This window comes from Macaca nemestrina, chromosome 4, assembly GCF_043159975.1.
Source record: "Macaca nemestrina isolate mMacNem1 chromosome 4, mMacNem.hap1, whole genome shotgun sequence".
Taxonomy (NCBI): domain Eukaryota; kingdom Metazoa; phylum Chordata; class Mammalia; order Primates; family Cercopithecidae; genus Macaca; species Macaca nemestrina.
In genome coordinates, this window is record NC_092128.1 from 175,711,519 (window position 1) to 175,730,834 (window position 19,316).

Consider the following 19,316-nt stretch of genomic DNA (forward strand, 5'->3'; position numbering starts at 1 on the left):
TCCTGCTTCAGCCTCCTGAGTAGCTGGGATTACAGATCCCTGCCACCACACCCAGTTAATTTTTGTATTTTTAGTATAGACAGGGTTTCACCATGTTTGTCAGGCTGATCTCGAACTCCTGACCTCATGATCCACCCATCTTGGCCTCCCAAAGTGCTGGGATTACAGGCATGAGCCACCACACCCGGCCCTGGCCTTTTACTTTGGGTCTTTTTAGTCAGTCCCTTTTTCTGTCTGGTTGTGTCCCAATTCCTTTTTGCCCCCCAGTTGTTCCTTCTGCTTTGGGTAAGAAAAATAATTCATATTTCATGTATTATTTTCAAGTCAGCATGATTTTGAGTTAGGGCCTCTCTTATGGAGTAAGTGCATGGACCTTCTTTTTTTTTTTTCTTTTCCCCAGAAAGAGTTTCGCTCTTGTCGCCCAGGCTGGAGTGCAATGGCACGATCTTGGCTCACTGCAACCTCTGCCTCCCAGGTTGTAGCCATTCTCCTGCCTCAGCCTCCCCAGTAGCTGGGATTACAGGCCTGCGCCACCACACCTGGCTAATTTTTTTTTTTTTTTTTTTGTATTTTTAGTAGAGACAGGGTTTCACCATGTCGGCGAGGCTGGGCATGGACTTTTTAATAATGATTAGTAATCTCAGAAAATCTTTCTTCTTACTTTTAGAGGAAGCACTATCTGGAGAAATGAAAATAAGGTCTTGAATTAAAATACCTGATTCGGCAATAAGGGTTAGGCTTATTTAGTTTGAACGTCACTAAACTTGTGTATGTAAAGTACACGGAAAATGGCTGAGAAAAATTCTTCCCTTTCGAACAAAGAAGTCAGCATGGTAAAGACAGATATATTTATTTCACATGACAGCACGTTTCACAGGATATGTACAGAATGTCTGTGTACCACTGACTTTAATACTGTACTTCTATAAAGTTTATCATTATAAATATTGTATGCCACATAAGCAATAAAATCTTACATATAAACAGCAATCTAATATAGAGAACACAGAGTTCACAAAGAGATCTTAGTGTCTAACTTCTGCTCTGCTTTTAACAGAACTAGTAAATATTTAATAATACACAGAATAATGGCTAGTTATTTGCAGCATACCTTTAACTTTCATAACTTTGTGCATTTTCAGCAACTTGCCAAGTGTAATTTCCTGATAAAGGCTGGGCTGCTGATATGTATATTTTAGACAGTAGTTTATATCCAATAGGAAACATTGCTCACAGAACTGCAATTTGCACTAGTGAAGTTTACCTAACAATGAATTATTTTGCTAATGGAGAGCAAATACCATATACACGAGTCACATGGATGTTAAAGCCACAATTTCAACAAGTTAATTCACATTTTGAAGCATACTGCTTATAGTAATACTGCTGTTTAAAAGACACTACTGCTGAAATGATTAGAACCTCCAAAAAGCACAATATAAAACTCACAAGAGTTATTTCTAACAGCAAATCCTGGCTGTTAACAGAGAAGATTACTTCTATAAATATAGTATTTTGATAACATTTGAGCATTTAGAAAAATGCTTTTTTTTCCTAATAGATTTGCTTTATGTCTAAGTGCAGTGCAGTTTGCTGTGCTTTTAACATTTTACATATTCGTAGCCATGAACGCTATTTTTTTATATTCCCTCAATGTACATCTTTAAAGGTTAAGTGTGGACATAGGAATTTAGGTGGACATATACAACTCTTTATATAAAAGGAACGCTAATGTAAGTCTTAATGGGTAAAGATGATTGTAATGGAAACTGACAAAGAAACAACTATTGCTCAAGGAGTTTTCTGATTGGTTTACTTAATGATATCAAAATACTACATTCTGTAAAAATTCTGTGTACTTCTTCATAAAATTAATAAAAGCGGGATCAGTTGCATATTGGCAGTGCAGGAGACAAAATCCACAGCTAATTTGAGGTATAGCCTCTAAAAACTTAAAGCAGCATCATAGATGTGTTATGTAGCCTCGTAAGAGGGGGGAGAACACAGTGGATATATCCCCAATTCAAAGCACTCAGGGGACGGCTGCTTTCCCTGCTAAAAGCAAAGTTCCAGAGCAAAAGCAGCAAAAAGAAAATATGGGAGGGATACAGGCAACGTACATTCAAATGTACGCAGAGAAGAGAGTATGGTTAGCTCTAATATTTCTCCTTGAACTTGGTGGTATGTGCCTTCCCTGCATATAAGGCCATAGTGCTTTTTTGGGAGCACTAGAATATCCATCCACTTGACAGTGACCACAAAATAGGCTGTTTCCAGCGGCAAGAACCTCCTCCTGGAGAAAAGCATATGAAGGCGCTGGAGTAAAAAGTAACAAGGTTGTGTGTATTTGAAGGTGTTGGGTGTGGAATGGTAGAAAATTCTGATTCTGTGGTGAGATTATTCTAGTTTTGAAAACAAAATTAATGAAAGGTCCAAATTACATTGCAGCCATCTTTTTGGTAATGTGATATTGAGAAAGGGACTCTCTTGGAACTTTTAGGTATAATTTGGTCTGAGTTATATCCTAGAAATTAAACTATGAATTGTGAAAATATATAAATGTATATGGAAGTATATGTGTTTGTATGTATTATATATGTACACATACCTATACTTTTTTCCTTTAAAGCAATGCCTTTCAAAACTGTTCACTGTAACCTTGGCAGCTCTTTGGTAAATACTCATAGATACCAATTGTTAACAAGTATGAGAGGGCTGGTGGAAATGTCAGCTGAAAGTTGGGTGGGCTTTTTTGAGATTCTTCAGAAGCCTGACCGAAAAGTTTCTGAATAAGGACTGTTTTCTAAAGTAGTTTTAAGCACTTTTTATGGCTACTACTGTCTCCTATTCATCCAAAGAGAAATACATCAAAACTCCAGTTAACAATGAGAAGGGTTTTTCCTTATTTCCAATATACACATATTCCAACTCTGTACACATCAAATAGTGGTGTTTTGTGAAGATATCAGTGCACTTACAATGACTTATTGCACATAATGAAATACGAATGCCCAATTCTCTTGGCTCTACCTGCCAAAAGCAAATACCCACTGTCTTCTGTTGCGTGGCGTTATCTTTCTGTAAAGTCCAGTGTGGGCGAAGCCTTAGAGGCCAAGGTCGTGAAAGGATCTGCTGGAGGGCTGGTGCCAGGCAGGAGCAGAGGGACAGGAGGTGGAGGAGGTCTTCTCGATGGCAACACACAGAAAGAGACATTTGTACCTTTATTCCAGTCATCATTCAATGTCAGGGTGGAGCTGGAAAATGAACTTGGCTGATTACCCAGTAAATCTGAACAAGCTGACTTTGACTTCCCTTTCACACCAAAGTCCTCTTCTTCCTCAAAGGTTACCCATCCTTTTGGGTTGCTAATTTTTAATGTAGACTGCCCCTGTAGATCAAAACTTTCCTTAAAGCCATCAAGTGAAGATGAAGCCTTGCCTTCGTTATGACTGAGAGGCTGCAGAGAAGGGAAAGGATTGATAGTAACGGGCTCTTCTTTGGAGAACCATGAAGTTGCCTCTGATTCTTGAGACTCGGCTTTAAATGGGTTTCCAGGAGCAGCAGTCCTGTCACTGAAAGGATTTGTCCTGGTCAAGCCGGTAATAAACGGGTTTGGAGAACTTCGCATATTTTCCTGGGACTGACTCCGAGCTGGAATTGGAGGCATTGTTGGCATGCAACTCACAGAACTCAAAGTATTAACATTACTTTGCGTTACAGAAGGCAACTGAATCAACCTCTTTGGGTCTGGGGTTGGAACAGGTGACGTTTGAACAGATAGCTGAGCCTTTGATACAGCAAGCAGATTAAATGACAGATCTTCAAATGGGTCAATCTTTAACGGTGATTCTCGTTTGACACCAGAGATTCCATTTGTTTTTACCTGCGAAAGAAAGGGAGCACTGAAAAACCAGTTTATATTTACTTTTAATACCCCCCATTCTTCCTGTCTCAATTATTCTTCCCTTTTTAGGGGCAAGCATGTAAATTTAGAAACTAAAAAGTAGCTTTGTGTAGTTTGTTACTCTGGTGGTTTAAATAAGATGAAACAGCTACAATCTTTAAAAACTTCTTTCTAAATAAATCCTTTCTAATTAAATCAATTTTTTAAATCTCTCAAAATCAGAGCTTATTTCATTCATGCAAGTTTTGAAATGGTAAGAAGGAGAATTGTATAGAATTAACAAATTTGTTCATGCCCAGTTCTATCACATTTCAGTATGAACTTAAGAAATCCATACTTATGACTTACGGTGAATCTATATAAATAAATTTCCAACACCCATCTATGATCATGATGATGTGGTTTCATTGTTCTTTTAAGTATGTTTTCATTTAAAATTAATGTTACTATGGAAATTCAATTTTATAGATAAAATAAATTCTATTAGCATATTTTATTCATAAGATGAAGACTCCATATTTCCCTCTCCCTCTTCTAGTTGGAAAAATAAATTTTGAGAGTTCTTTGCTTTTTTTTTTTTTTTTTTTTGGAGACCGAATCTTGTGTTGTCACCCAGGCTGGAGTGCAATGGCACGATTTTGGCTCACTGCAACTTCCACCTCCCAGGTTCAAGTTATTCTTGTGCCTCAGCCTCTGAGTTGCTGGCACTACAGCCGTGTGCCACCATGTCCAGCTAATTTTTTGTATTTTAGTAGAGATGGGGTTTCACCATGTTGCCCAGGCTGGTCTCAAACTCCTGAGCGCAGACAATCTGCCTGCCTCAGCCTCCCAAAGTGTTAGGGTTACAGGCGTGAGCCACCACGCCCGGCACAGCTGACTTTTAATGCAAGCTCTCCTTTGTTGAATAAACTGAGTAATGTGAGGCTGGGTGCGGTGGCTCACGCCTGATTAATCCCTGCACTTTGTGAGGCTGCGGCGGGTGGATCACCTGAAGTCAGGAATTCCAGACCAGGCTGGCCAACATGATGAAACCCCGTCTCTACTAAAAATACAAAAAATTAGCCGGGCATGGTGGTGCACGCCTACAATCCCAGCTACTCAGAAGGCTGAGGCAGGAGAATCGGAGAACCGCTTGAACCGGGGAGGCAGAGGTTGCAGTGAGCTGAGATCGCGCCACTGCACTCCAGCTTGGGCAAGAGCAAAAACTCCGTCTTAAAAAACAAAACACAAAAACTGAGTAATGTGGCAACTTTCCGTAAAAAAACTGACCCTCCTGTCTTGTAAAAATGTTCCAAAACAGATACACTATTAGTAACCAAATGCAACCATTGCTTAAAACCAGAGGGAAAAAAGTCCCATTTTCTATTTGGTTTATGAAATCTACAACCACAATGAAGATGTGCCTAGAGTGGAGCCTGGTCCCCTCTATGTGACAAAGTTGGCTGTGAACTGTCATCAGTAGGAAGAGTGCTTGGAATTCCTTCACTCTTGCCCTAAATCCCTTGGTCCCTACTCCATAAAGAAGCTGGTTGGAGTGGAGCACAGCCAAGGGACTGAGCAAAGCCAACTGATCAGATGAAGGAAAAGAACTACGATTCTGGCCTCATGGGCAAATTAGCTTATCAGGCATTCATTATTAATTTTGAAAAAAATGTACATAATTCTTAAAACTAGAGTAGATGACTCGGACACTTATACTAACTTAAGAAAACTTCAGGGTTGGATAGGACGGCCCAAAAAAGAAAATTCAGTTCAAGACTGGCAATGTAATAAAATGAGCACTGCCCAACAGGAATCTGGATAGTTGTTAAAGCAAAATAACTATACTTTCATGAAATATATTGGAAAAAAACAGCAGCAGTCTCAATAAAATGTAACTGCATATTATGAAACAGTTACTGCTTAAGAATAAGGAAGGATGTTCACTTGTAAGAGGAAATGGTGTGGATGACTTAAGTGAATAACTTTCAAGTATCTGTTTTATTCAACTATCCTAGAATATGCTTTATAATTGGTTGAAAAAGTATACTTTTCTTCAAACTTAGTGTGATAAATTTGTACAAAATTAAAGAGAAAACATGTCACAGACTTTAAACTGTATTCTAAATGTCTTAGGTAAGTAGATCTATATGTGGAAATGTACTTACAAGGAAATTTATATAGCTATTATAAAATTAACTCTGTATTACCAAAAATCTCTGGACTATTTATAGTTAATATAAAATGGAAATATTTGAGTCTGAGATAAAATTCTCCTATGGCAGATAGAACCGTCTGCAACACAGACATTAGAGGAGAGGAGAATTTCGTGCTCTGCCAGCTTAGAATAGAAGTCACCTGCTGCATAAGTGCTGCACATTTGAATATCTTTATTTTCATATATAGGAAAATTTTTATTTCAAAATATGTTAATTTGATAGAATCAGGATCATTTTTCCCAGACTTGAAATTACAATGACAACCACATCACTATTCATCACATTAGAATTAATTTGTAATCTAAGCAGGATTTGTGATGACAATATTAAAACTGGTGCTATTTTTACAGAGAAAGGTGTTGGAAGGCCCTTTAAATAATCCTGTTATACTGCTAACTTTTGTCTTTCTAAACCATCAATTCTTCCTTACCAATAACAATCTTGCTACTAAAACTATTTGAAAAAATATTTCCCCCAAATATTTTTCCTAAAAAACATACTGAATTTTGTGTTTATGTAATTACATAAATGCCATTGTTAAAACCAAGAACCAATCTGCTTTTGCCAAAAAGGCCTTCATATACCTAAATCTTACTTTCTTGAAGTTACACTTTTTAGTTTTGTTAATTTTTATTTAAAAATGAAGCAAAAAGTGGTAAAGCATTAGCAAGAACAACAACATGGTTCCTAAAATCCAAAATACTAAGAAGAAGAAAAAGCAGGTTTTATGGTATGATAGAATTTATTAATGGAGACAGGTGGTTTTAAAAATGGGTGAAACTTTAGATGTATGAAGAAGAGATTCATACATCTAATGTGTTGAGACGGATGAAAACACATGTAAGATTGATAAATTGTCAGATACCTGTTACCCTGATGGTTGCTCCTGCTTTGAGAAAGGAAACAGACATCAAAGGAAAGAGTTAGGAGGATAATCCGAGATCAACCAGCAACCCTAACAATTCAGTCAACAAAATACTTTCTAAGTTACATACAGAATCCAAAAGCAGCAATATTTGCAGGTTGTAACATAAATTCAAAAGACAATTCCAATTCCTTTTGTAATTTTGTTGAATTAGGGTCCAGACTTTAGTTTTGTCTGAGGTTGATTACTAACCAGTTCAGTTTTGTTATTCCAAAAATAATACTCCAAATGATTTCAGAGTTCTACAATATTTTAAGCAACCTGTTATGGACTGAGTATTTGTGTGTTCTCCCCTCCCAAATGCGTATGTTGGTTCCATAAGCCCCAGTGTGATTGTATTTGGAGGTGGGGCCATTGGGAGGTAATTAGAGTTAGATGAGGTCATGAAGGTGGGACCCCATGATGGGATTAGTGTCCTTATGAGAAGAGACACCAGACAGCTTGTGCAAGTGTGTGTGCCTGCTCTCATTCCAGGCACCACATGCAATGAGACGGCGTGAACACACAGTGAGAAGGTGGCTGTCAGCACGCCACAAAGAGCGCCCTCACCAGAACTCAACCATGCTGGCACCCTGATCTCGGACTTCCAGCCTCCAAAACTGTGAGAAAATAAATTTCTGTTGTGTAAGCCACCCAGTCTATGGTATTTCTTATGTCAACCCAAGCAGACTAAGACACAGCCTTAGGATAGCCTAGGGATGTCATTATTAGAGAAAATGGCAATGTAATGGTACAAAATGATACCATTTTTGGTACATACTATTTTGCAAAAAGACCATCCCACTGAAAATTAGTATTCATTTTAACAAAATGGTCAGCATCTAGCTTGTTTTATCTTACTCAAATTTTCTGAAAAATTATACCCTTAGTATCATTAATTTAATTCATAACATATTAGTTGGAACATACAAGAAACTTGTACCTTACAAGAAATTTGGAATTTACCTTTGTTTAAAAATGAAATCATAATCCCTCTACAATATACCATTATTTAAAAAAATCTAATATCCTCAAAAAACAGTTTTGAGGTAAATCTTCTCCAATATCTAAACGTACTACTAAACAGCAAAACTAATTTTGACAATTCAGAGACATCATCCTGAAATATATTAAGTACTTTAGAATTCCCTGCTTAGTAAACATGAGACTCTTGTTTAACACTCAAGAGTTTTGTGTATCAGCTCTGGCAGTGGATAGGAGATCAGGAATAGGTTTATACTGAGAAGTACAACGTTGCTGTATCCTCCATTAAATGGATCTAGATTGCTGCGATTTTTCTACCAGGTCTCATAGTAACAGTACAGCAGTGAGTTCAGTTCCTTTACTTCCAGTTGCATTTCCTTATTTCTGGCTCTTAGCTGATAAAGATGACTAAGATGCTGGAAGTCAGATAGATAACTGAGGATTTTTTATACTTTGTAAAGGATGTATGACATGTTATATAATCACTCAAATTAAACGAATCTCTTCCATACAAAATTAAAAAGTCAAAGAATAAATAATAAAAAGTAAAACTGGGTCATGTACGTTATGTTTTAAATACCTTGTAGATTTGGAACAGGATAAGTAAAGACTTGTAAAAATTACAAATGTTCAATTCTAAAACTATTCCATCTCATTACAAAATATCGAATTTGTCATATTAAAATATCTCATCATCAGGTTTGAAAATCTTGTAAATTTTTCAACTTACAGCTACTTCCAATAATTTTTAAAATTTTTTATTATTTTTAAAATAGGCATTATTTTATGGTTCAAAATTCAAAAGGTACAAAAAGATAAAAAGACTCCTCCTCACCTCCCTCCTGTTCCCCCAGCATTGGGCATTCCCTGGAGGAAACTGTAACCACTCTGTGATCCTCACAATGACACTTTGCATGTAAACAAGACCCCACCCTCCAAGAAAGGTGTGTCTGTGTATCTAATATTAAGGAGTTTGGTATCAATGACAGAGGCAAAAAGATACTTCGGGATTTGAAACAAATATCTTTGTCTTTTTGATGGACTGACAACCACAAGATTCAAGAACACAATCTAAGGGCGCACACACAAAGCATGTGCGTCGGCCACCAAATTGCTATACTCACTTCAATGAAAAACATAAATCAAAACAATGGAAAGTTTTCTGTGAAAATGATACGTGTCTTAAGATGATTTTATAATGATAACTACAATCTCAGCTGACAGTCTGCACTTCCGGAAGTTTTTCAGAGTACTTTATCTACTTTCTTATTAGTCTAAGGACACTTAAACCATCAGAGTTCTAGTAATTATGGCACACATCTACAATGAGACGGATGCCCTAAAGCAGTCCTAGAAAGCTCAGAGTGGCTAGCTGAAAAAGTTTTTTGCCCTTCAATTACATTTTAAAAACTACAACAGTATACATTACAAGAAAATAAGGAAAAAAATCACTATTGACTAAAAATGGATTAGCAGAAAAAAAACCCATTCTTTGAAGGAGTTCTGCCATTATTATATATTTTCAGCATCCTCAATTTTTTTTTCTTTTCTTTCTTTTTTTTTTTTTTTTTTGAGATGGGGTCTTGCTCTGTCGCCCAGGCTGGAGTGCAGTGGTGCAATCTCAGCTCACTGCAACCTCCACCTCCTGGGTTCAAGCAATTCTCCTGTCTCAGCCTCCCGAGCAGCTGGGACTACGGGCGCCCACCACCATGCCTGGGTAATTTTTGTATTTTTAGTAGAGACGGGGTTTCACCATATTGGTCAGGCTGGTCTTGAATTCCTGACCTCAGGCGATCCACCCACTGTGGCCTCCCAAAGTGCTGGGATTACAGGCATGGGCCACTGCTCCCAGACTTCCTCCTCCATTTTCTAAACTAAAAAAATGTAGCACGCTTTTTGGTATTATTAACCAGCTTAGAAGAACATTTATTTTTCTATATTATATATCCTTCAACTTTCACAAATGTTACTTAATAAACGCTAACTGCTAACATTATTCATATTGTATTGAGTCATATTTACTTTAACATCTGTTTTCACCCTATAGACACTTAAGAAACTGTTCACTTCTGCCAACTAGCTGGAAATACCCATATGTTTGTAAAAATAAATGTTAACTACTACTTACTAATGTGCTTAAGGGACATGGCCAATACATATTATTTCTGTATTTCAGATCTTTCCAAAGTGTAAAAGAAGACATTTTATTTATTATTATTTTTGGAGGTACAGGGTCTCACTGTGTCACCAGACTGGAATGCAGTAGAGCGATCATGGCTCACTGCAGCCTCGACCTCCTGGGCTCAAGTAATCCTCCCACCTCAGCCTCCCAAGTAGCCGGGACCACAGGTGCATGGTACAATACCTGGATGGTTCTTTAATTTGTAGAGACAAGGTTTCACTGTGTTGCCCAGGCTGGTCTTGAACTCCCAGGCTCAAGGGATCTGCCCACCTCGGCCTTCCAAAGTGTTAGGGTTCACTCATCTCACAGTTTTTTCAGAAGAGTGTAATGAGATACTTTAAGGAAAGATCACTTTGAAAATTCACAGTAGGTCGGGCACAGTGGCTCACACCTGTAATCTCAGCACTTTGGGAGGCCAAGTGGGTAGATTGCCTGAAGTCAGCAGTTCAAGACCAGCCTGGCCAACATGGTGAAACCCTGTCTCTACTAAAAATACAAAAATTAGCCGGGCATGGTGGCAGGCACCTGTAATCCCAGCTACTCAGGAGGGTGAGGCAGGAGAATCGCTTGAACCCGGGAGGCGGAGGTTGCAGTGAGCCGAGATCACGCCACTTCACTCCAGCCCAGGCAACAGAACGAGACTTTGTCTTAAAAAGGAAACAACAACAACAACAAACAAACTTATATATATATGTATAACAAAATATAAAAGGGAAATTAAAACTCTTCTTTTACTTCTTATAACAGACAATAATTAAAATAGGTATGTTCAAAGACTAAACCATATGCATCAAAGATAGTATTTTGTGTAACAAATGAGACTTACTTGCGGTTGTGAGGAAGCTTCTGAAGGCAAGCTATGGGATGACCTGCTTCGAGGTGGTGGTTGTGGTGGGGTTTCCAAATTTGGCTGGGGGCCAGACTGAGGCATAGGTGCTGCCATAGGGACAAGAGGCTCCTGCAACCTTTGAGCAGGTGGGGCCAAAGAAGACTGTGGAGGAAAAGCAGCCTGAGGCTTCAGTGGTTCAGGAAGGAAAGTTGAACCTGAAAAACCAGTGGTTGTCAGACGTTAGGTGTATTCTAGAAAACCACGTTTTTTTCCTTCTTTGGTGAAATGTTAGGAGAATATTCTAGTTATTTCTTCCCCCAATAAGTAGCCTCATTTCTTGTGGTATAATGAAGGAAGGATATATCTATTTGAATACGTTGTAGAAGGTGGGAGATGACAGAAGGAAAAAGAGAAAAATACATACCAAAACCACTATAGTATTTCTAATATAGTACCTACCTTTCTTTTCTCTCAATTTTTAAAGATTTTTGGTTTTTGAGACAGGGTCTTGTTCTTTTGCCCAGGCTGGAGTGCAGTGGCGTGATCACGGCTTACCACAAGCTCAACCTCCCGGGTTCAAGTGATCCTCCCACCTTAGCCACCCGAGTAGCTGGCACCACAGGCATGTGCCATCACACCTGGCTAATTTTAGAGTTTTTTATTTTTTTACAGACGGGGTCTCACTATGTTGCCCAGGCAGGTCTCAAATTCCTGGGCTCAAGCAATCCTCCTGCCTCAGCCTCCCAAAGAGTATCTACCTTTCGACGTTTCTGATGTTTTGCTTTGGCTTTCAGGAGTCAGTCTTCCAGCAGATGCCCGCGCATGGCTCTGTGGGGCACTGATAACTCCAGCACGAGGAGGAATCATCTACAGATGGGAAACATAACACTTGAGACATTTACTTACCTTCCACAGGTAAAATTCTGTGAAAACATTTGCTTTTGCATCTCATTTACTTTCTTCTATGGTATTAGTCCCTATCTTGTCATTTTAAGGGTTCTCTACCTGAATCCATATAGTGATGAATTTTAAAATCTTCCTGTTTACTTCTGACTGTTTACCATCTGCCAGACATTATGTTAATTAAGCACTGTATAGGCATTTCCATTTCATCTTCAAAATATCCCTCAGAAGTAGGTATTATTTTATCATCTCTATTTTAAATTAACATGAAGAAATGTATACAACTTGCCCAAAGCCACGCAGAAAGCAGAGCCAGGATCCAAACTCAGGTCTGACTAGCTGCGGGGCTAGGGTTCTTAACCATGTGCAATGCTGTCTTCATGGAAAAAACTGGGATGATTTTAAAATACACAAGGAGACAGAGAGACATATACCTGAGCAACTAGGAGACTTTGGGGAAAATAAACACCCTGAGATTTGTTGGTTTTTTTTTTTTTTTTTTTGAGATGGAGTCTCACTCTGTGACCAGGCTGGAGTGCAGTGACACAATCTCTGCTCACTGCAACCTCAGCCTCCTAGGTCCTGGTCATTTTCCTGCCTCAGCCTCCTGAGTAGCTGGGACTGCAGGTGCCCACCACCACACCCAGCTAATTTTTTGTATTTTTAGTAGAGATGGGGTTTCACCATGTTGGTCAGGATGGTCTCAATCTCCTGACCTCGTGATCCACCTGCCTCAGCCTCCCACAGTGCTGGGACCACAGGCGTGAGCCACTGTGCCAGGCTGAGATTTGTTTTTTAAGATGTGGGGTCTTGCTATGTTGCTCCAGCTATACTTGAACTCCTGGGCTCAAGTGATCTTTCCACTGTAGTCTCCTGAGTAGCCAGGACTACAGGTGCATGCCACTGCCACCCAGCCATATATATATTTTTTTAAACACAGAAGTACAACTTTTGAATGACTAACTCAATATTCCGAAATAAATACACTGAAAAGACTCATCAGTGAAAAATTTTTTTTTCTATTTTCATATGTTTGCTGAAGGATCTAAGCTAACAATATTTATTTTAAGCAAAATATGAACTTTTAAACTCAGAAAAATCCTGACTTTCTTTTCCTGTACTTATGGTATTCAATAGAATAAAGAAAGTTCTTCTGCCCAGTGTGGTAATGGAATCAGTGAATGGCAAATTTCCCTTTTTTTGAAAAAGGAGGATAAACATTTGAATATTACACATAAAAAAGAACCTTCAAATTATTAAGTGGACAGCTACAACAGAAAAGACAAAAAACTTCTATGTTCATAGGAAGTAGTTTTTTCAGTTCTCACAATCTTAATAATCTTAATTTCTAGGTATAGTAACAGCTCTCAGTTTCCTACTCTTCAGATATGGGCCTCTCAGTAGTCCCAAGTTCTACTGGACTAGCCTAAGTCACTGCTTACTGGTTTTTATTTGCTCTTTCTCTCTGTTCTTGATTACCTGTTACAGTCCAGAGAAAGTTTTCAAATAATAAAAAACCTACGTGTATAAGAGAACATATAAACATACAGAAAAGACACATTCATCAGGTAGAGAAAAATCCTGCAACACCATCAACCCTCCTATTTCTAACACCTTTACGGAATATGATGAATCTGATCAAGAAAAAAAACAAAAAGAGAAAAAAAACCTTTGGAACCAGTTTTACTATACTGTATTTATTTTTTTTCCTGAAATGTAATTAAAATCCTTTTTTAAAGAAGGATTACTTTATATCTTCATTACTTAGGTAAAATGATAAAAAGCTGCCCAAATCCATCATCTCCTCATATACTGAGACTCTTAAGATATTTACTTAGTGACCATAATTGTTTTAAGTCTATCACTTTTATCCAAATAATGGCATTGGTTATTTTTGAAGAGTGTGTTAAAATGTTAGAGAGTTGGGCAATCATCAAGTGCGATCCCCTCATTTTAGAGCCGAGGAAACTGAGGCCTTGAAGGTCACATGATTTCTCCAAGGTAACAGAACTGACTAGTAGTAAACAGGACTTAAAGCCCAGACCCCTTGGCTCCAGGCAAGGTCTTACCTACCGGTCTGGCTGTACTGTATCCAGCAGGTCCTGGGCCTGCAAGTCCTCCTTGAGGTGAAGGTTGACTGCGTCCTGGAACAAAGACATCATATATTTAAGTTTAAAACAATAAAAAAGAAACCATGTACTTATATTCCAAGTGTGTATTTCATGGTCCAGTTTTGAGGGTGAATAGCTACATTCAAGTGTTTTTACCTATGTTATCTTTCCGTGTTGTTCCAGGGCTTTTGGGTGCTTTGAAGCAAGAAGGGAAAAAAACAATTAGTTGCAAGTTAACAATTAAGCAATATTGCATAACATCAGCTTGCTGTTCTGCTTCATTACCAGAAGAAATGGGGGCTTTGGATAATGATGAAGGGTATTATCAGTCCTGAATGAAATACTCCAAAAAAGAGAAAAATTACAATATTTAGAGAGACTTTTATGGGAGACAAGTGGTGACTTTAGTTTGATATCTCACTCATGGGGCCACTTTTAGGGTGGCATTCCCCATAGAGCTCTCTTTTGTGAACCCTGAAAACATACAGCCAGCTGTGCGAATGGTCACAAGATGTGGCACTGCTGCCCCTTCGAGTCTGGCAGACAAGTGGCTCCTGAGCAACAGACAGGACTGCATTTGTCAAGTTACACAAGAGGCTCCTAGTAGCACTACTTTAGGGCTTCACACTGTGGATGTCATTGTGGACAAGGTTATCTTATGATGAGATCTTTCGGATTTCTATAACAAAATCCTATCATTAAGACAGAAGACAGGCATATGTCATTACCAAGTATCTGCCTTATGGAAGACAGTGTTAAAAATATGTTCAAACTCATAAGAATGGTAGCTTAAGGATAAAATGAAATAAATTACTCTTGGGGCCAAAAGGAGTAGAAGTGACTATCAAGGGCAGCATCTTAGATAAACTCTCCTTCTTGTAAAGAAATTCAAGTACAATTGTTATAAGAAATATATCAGCCTTTTTTTTAATAACTAAAATCATAACAAATGGCCACTAGTCTTAAAGGTCTTTTAAACAAATTTGGCTCAGTGCTAATCTATAAAATAGCTATGTTATCTGAAATCAACTACAAAATACTATATTCTTGGATCTGAATTAATAGGGTTTATTATAATCATTAATTTTTAAAACTTCAGATTAGTAAAGTACATTTCTAAATATTTTACTTATTCTGAAAAGAATTTTGAAGACATTCTTAAACAGTAATTTCACAACCTGGACATACATAAACTATATATGAAACAGAGTACAAACACCACTAAGGATCTCAGGGAAATTAAATGGATATCCATTAGAAACTATAGGTGACATAGAATGAAGAGAGGAAAAAATACAAGATATACATAAGGAGGGGAAAGAGAAGTTTACAGCTGGACCAAGAAAAGATTTAGTATGCCTGTAAACACTGGGGGGTGGGGCACTGACACTGAGAAATAAAATGAGAGAACCATTTCTATAATGCAAGAGTCTTGTTACCTTCCATCTCTCTCCTAGCTACCCCAGGACTGGGAGGGGCTCCAATACCTTTTTAGAGAAAGAACAGAAGCTATATATTGTTCAGGGCCCACATCACAGAATGAAAGGCAGGCACACAAGACAATTTCCATAGTAAACTCACTTTTGCAAAAGGGCTCTTTTATTGCTTTAAATTTCTTCAAAGATATCAATACAAACCAAAGTGACTTCAGATGCTTGGCCTAAACCTGAATCCTCCCTTTACTCCAACAGAAGAGTAGAAACAGGACGACAGTTTTCTTTTTATATATACAATTACTACCAGTAAAGAATTTAAAAATACGTTTGATGAAGCCCTTTGCTTTAAAAATCATCTTACTCCTGGCCGGGCGCGGTGGCTCACGCCTGTAATCCCAGCGCTTTGGGAGGCCGAGGCGGGCGGATCACAAGGTCAGGAGATCGAGACCACGGTGAAACCCCGTCTCTACTAAAAATACAAAAAATTAGCCAGGCGCAGTTGTGGGCGCCTGTAGTCCCAGCTACTCGGGAGGCTGAGGCAGGAGAATGGCGTGAACCCGGGAGGCGGAGCTTGCAGTGAGCCGAGATCGCGCCACTGCACTCCAGCCTGGGCGACAGAGCGAGACTCCGTCTCAAAAAAAAAAATAAAAAAAAATAAAAATCATCTTACTCCTTATATCCAGAGCACGTAAAAACTCTGATATTTGATAGTCAAAAGGAAAGAAATCATAAATTTCTATGAGACTACGTAAGTCTTTTGAAGTTAGTTTTTGATGCATTAATATTAAAAACTCTAATGTACTATAATTACGTAAAGGAATTATTGGTTACAGGATGAAAAAACATGTTGCAAACACTGCTTACAAAAGAATTATGAAGGGGAGCAATTTTTAAAATTAAGACAGATTTCACTGTAATCCACTGGTTTGCTAATATAACTTATGACAGATCCATTTTAAATTTATTTTTTTACAGGATGTTTTCCTAATTAAAGCAGAATATAAGAAAAATTATCATGGAAATGTAAAAAAAAGCAGGAGCTTGAAAAGGGAAAAATTAAATGTTTTCTGTAGGTCAATGGAAAAATGATCACTTAGCTGTATTTGGCAGAAGCTGTAATGCTGAAATAATTAAGCTATTCTTATCACACGCAGTCATTAAGATCTACACACAGGCAAAGTCGGTCTGTAGGAAGACCTGAATCGCTCAGTCATGTCACTAGGCAAGCTACAATAGAAACAGACCAGCTACACATGCACAGTGAGCCTTAGCAACATCGGATTTGTAAAAATTCTTCTGAGGAATTGTGAAAACTCACCTCATCTTTTCTTGAGAATTAGAATAAATAAACTTGTCAAATGTATAACTCCAACTGAGCTCTGTGAATTTTCACCTAAACCAAATAAACTATACTTCAAACAAAAAGTGACCCATTGTGAATAAAAATTTCCTTATAAAGAAATGAAAAGAAAATCATACAGTTCTTTGCTAATCCACAAGCTTTTCCACTAGAAAATAAATGTATCACTAATCAAATACTTGGGAAATGTTCTGTATTTACTGTACCTGAGTGACTTTTAAAATTAATATAACTTTTAGGTATTAAATCTTTGTAAATGAATCAACCACATTTATTTAAAAAAAAATTATTAGGCCTGATGAACAATCCCAGCCTATCTGGGAAATGAAAGCCTTTATTAGTTTTATTTGTGGATTAGTTTTAGACTGGAATGTCATTCATTTTGACTTTTATCAAACAAACCTAAAATGTCTTTCAGTTGTAGGGATCAAGCTCCAAAACATTAATGAACCACGATTCACACATGCTAACAAATGTAAATGGTTACCTCCAAATTCCTTTCTAGCGGGTGCAGGACTCCTGGCCCCTTATAGTTCATAAGAAAATAGGCAGTAGAAAGGAAATGACATTAAATACATAAGTGAGATGTCAAAGATTGCTATAGTATCCGTGATGTCAAGTATCATGCAGGAATTACATATTATCTAGGTACTATAAAAACTATTATTCAATGCATATGCTTATAATTGAAGTAACAGCATTATATTTAATTTAAAAGAACATTAAACAAATATATACAATTGTACATTAATACGTATGCTCTCCAGTTTTAATTATACATTTTACAGAAATTAGCATATTTTAATGATTTCATGCTTATAAATCATCCAGAAATGAGGATTTTGAAAAAAATTAAACCTAAATTTACCTAAGAACAGTTTACATGCATAACTAGATCAAATTAGCAAAAACAAAATAAACCTCTCTGGCTGGCTGGTGAGAAGGCAGCTAAAGGCAGCTGTGAAAACACCTTAGAGGAATCTACTTTGCAAACACTCTACCATGTCTGTTGCGACTACGATGTTCTTTAGAGAAAAGCTAACAAATAGCAACAATGATAGAAGAAAAATCCCAGTAAAATCCAGAAGCTAGAGATTGGAAGACATGCAAAACACTTTAAAACAGAGTGAAGAATTTTACATCTAGCAGAAATGGAAATAAAAGGTTTTCACCTGAAGGCGGAGGAGGTCTCTGTGGGGGAGCCGGGCGTGTGGGAGGGGCAACAGGGCGGGGCGGTGGCGGCCGCTTGGGCTCCAAGGGTTGGGCGGGGTCCTTCTGTGGCAGCGGCATTGCTGGCTGCGCGTCAATAGGAAAACCTAAAAAGCACAAAGGAGGTAAGAAGATCAGGTTCCAAGTAGCTGTTGACAGAAGGGAATATATATATGTGTAATGTTCTATCAAATGTGCACAATGGTGTAAAAAAAGGGCATGTATTTTCAGTATGAATAACAAAAGCAGTCTACCATTAAACTGCCCTCTGGTACCATGGCAGCAATAATGCTACCTCTGTGCTGACGTCTTCCCTAGGCCTCAGGTGCTGAAAGCTAACCTACTAAGTGGCCCTGATGTGGCACAAACTATTGTTTGAGTTAGGTCATTCTGCAGTCTGGCCAGGAGAGAGAAGAAAAAGCCCAAATAGTTATGGGTTCATACCATAGAAAATCGTCAGTTGTAAGACACAGACAAACCAAACCACATAGAAAAAAGATTAAGAACAATTTTCATCTAGTGACAGTTATAACAAATTTCCTTTCCATTGAGAGCTAATCATCTACAAGTTTTCCTCTTCTGTACCGGAGAAAACAGGGTACACTTTAGCACCGAGGTATAAAACTTAAACGATGACTCTCCAACATCAAGCACATTGGCTACAGGAAGCCATACCGAACTTTCAAATAAAATGCATACTCTGTGCACTGGGGGGCCCAGGAGTTCTTGACGGTGCTCGGCTTGGTCTGATGGGAAGGGAAGGTACCGGACCCTCTGATATCGTAGGTGACTGGCAGGGACTAGTTCGGGGTGAAGAGCTGGGGGAAGTACCAAGGCCGGAACTTGAAGATGGCTGGAGATGCTGAGGAAGAAGTTCCTCCACTTCGGCACTATAGTCATCAACATCACCTAAGGAAAAGCAGGCTTGATCAGAGATAACTCCATTTTAATTTGCTCAGAGATTTTTTTTCACCTTAGGTTTTAAAGAGTTAAAATACACAAAACAAATATGAACATTATGACATTGCAAACACACATGGATTAAGCATGAAGGCGTGTATAAAACCAGAATTAGTAGAAATGCTGTTTCAGAAGATGTGAAGATATCTATTGTCTCTGAGCAATAAGATGCCAGGTGACCAACCACTTGGAGCTGGGGTGACCCAATGGGCTATCAATATGCCCCAGAGCAGCTTCTCCAGTACAAGCCAACTCAAGTTTCCTGCTCTCCTTCCAAACCTGTCTACTGTGCTCTATGGAACTGCCCCACTCTCTTGCCCAACCCAGGTCCAGCCT

General features: G+C 38.2%; 1 protein-coding gene across 24 annotated transcripts in view; it reads right to left on the bottom strand.

The window, feature by feature from the left end:
- Nucleotides 1-833: 833 nt before the first annotated feature.
- LOC105472717 (synaptojanin 1) overlaps nt 834-19,316 on the bottom strand; it is a 102,817-nt gene continuing 84,334 nt past the window's right edge. For 11 of the 24 annotated variants that reach the window (XM_011726244.3, XM_071095623.1, XM_071095622.1 and 8 more), the window contains 9 exons: nt 18,720-18,929; nt 17,984-18,127; nt 17,299-17,337; nt 15,455-15,502; nt 14,172-14,210; nt 13,978-14,048; nt 11,760-11,868; nt 10,999-11,216; nt 834-3,883 (listed from right to left, as the gene is read on the bottom strand). In XM_011726244.3, coding sequence (XP_011724546.2) covers nt 3,071-3,883; nt 10,999-11,216; nt 11,760-11,868; nt 13,978-14,048; nt 14,172-14,210; nt 15,455-15,502; nt 17,299-17,337; nt 17,984-18,127; nt 18,720-18,929 — 1,691 coding nt within the window. In that variant the 3' untranslated portion in view covers nt 834-3,070. Of the gene's footprint in view, nt 3,884-6,964; nt 6,992-10,998; nt 11,217-11,759; nt 11,869-13,977; nt 14,049-14,171; nt 14,211-15,454; nt 15,503-17,298; nt 17,338-17,983; nt 18,128-18,719; nt 18,930-19,316 lie in introns of those variants that run through there. The other 13 variants (XM_071095628.1, XM_011726240.3, XM_011726239.3 and 10 more) reach the window with 9 other exon arrangements.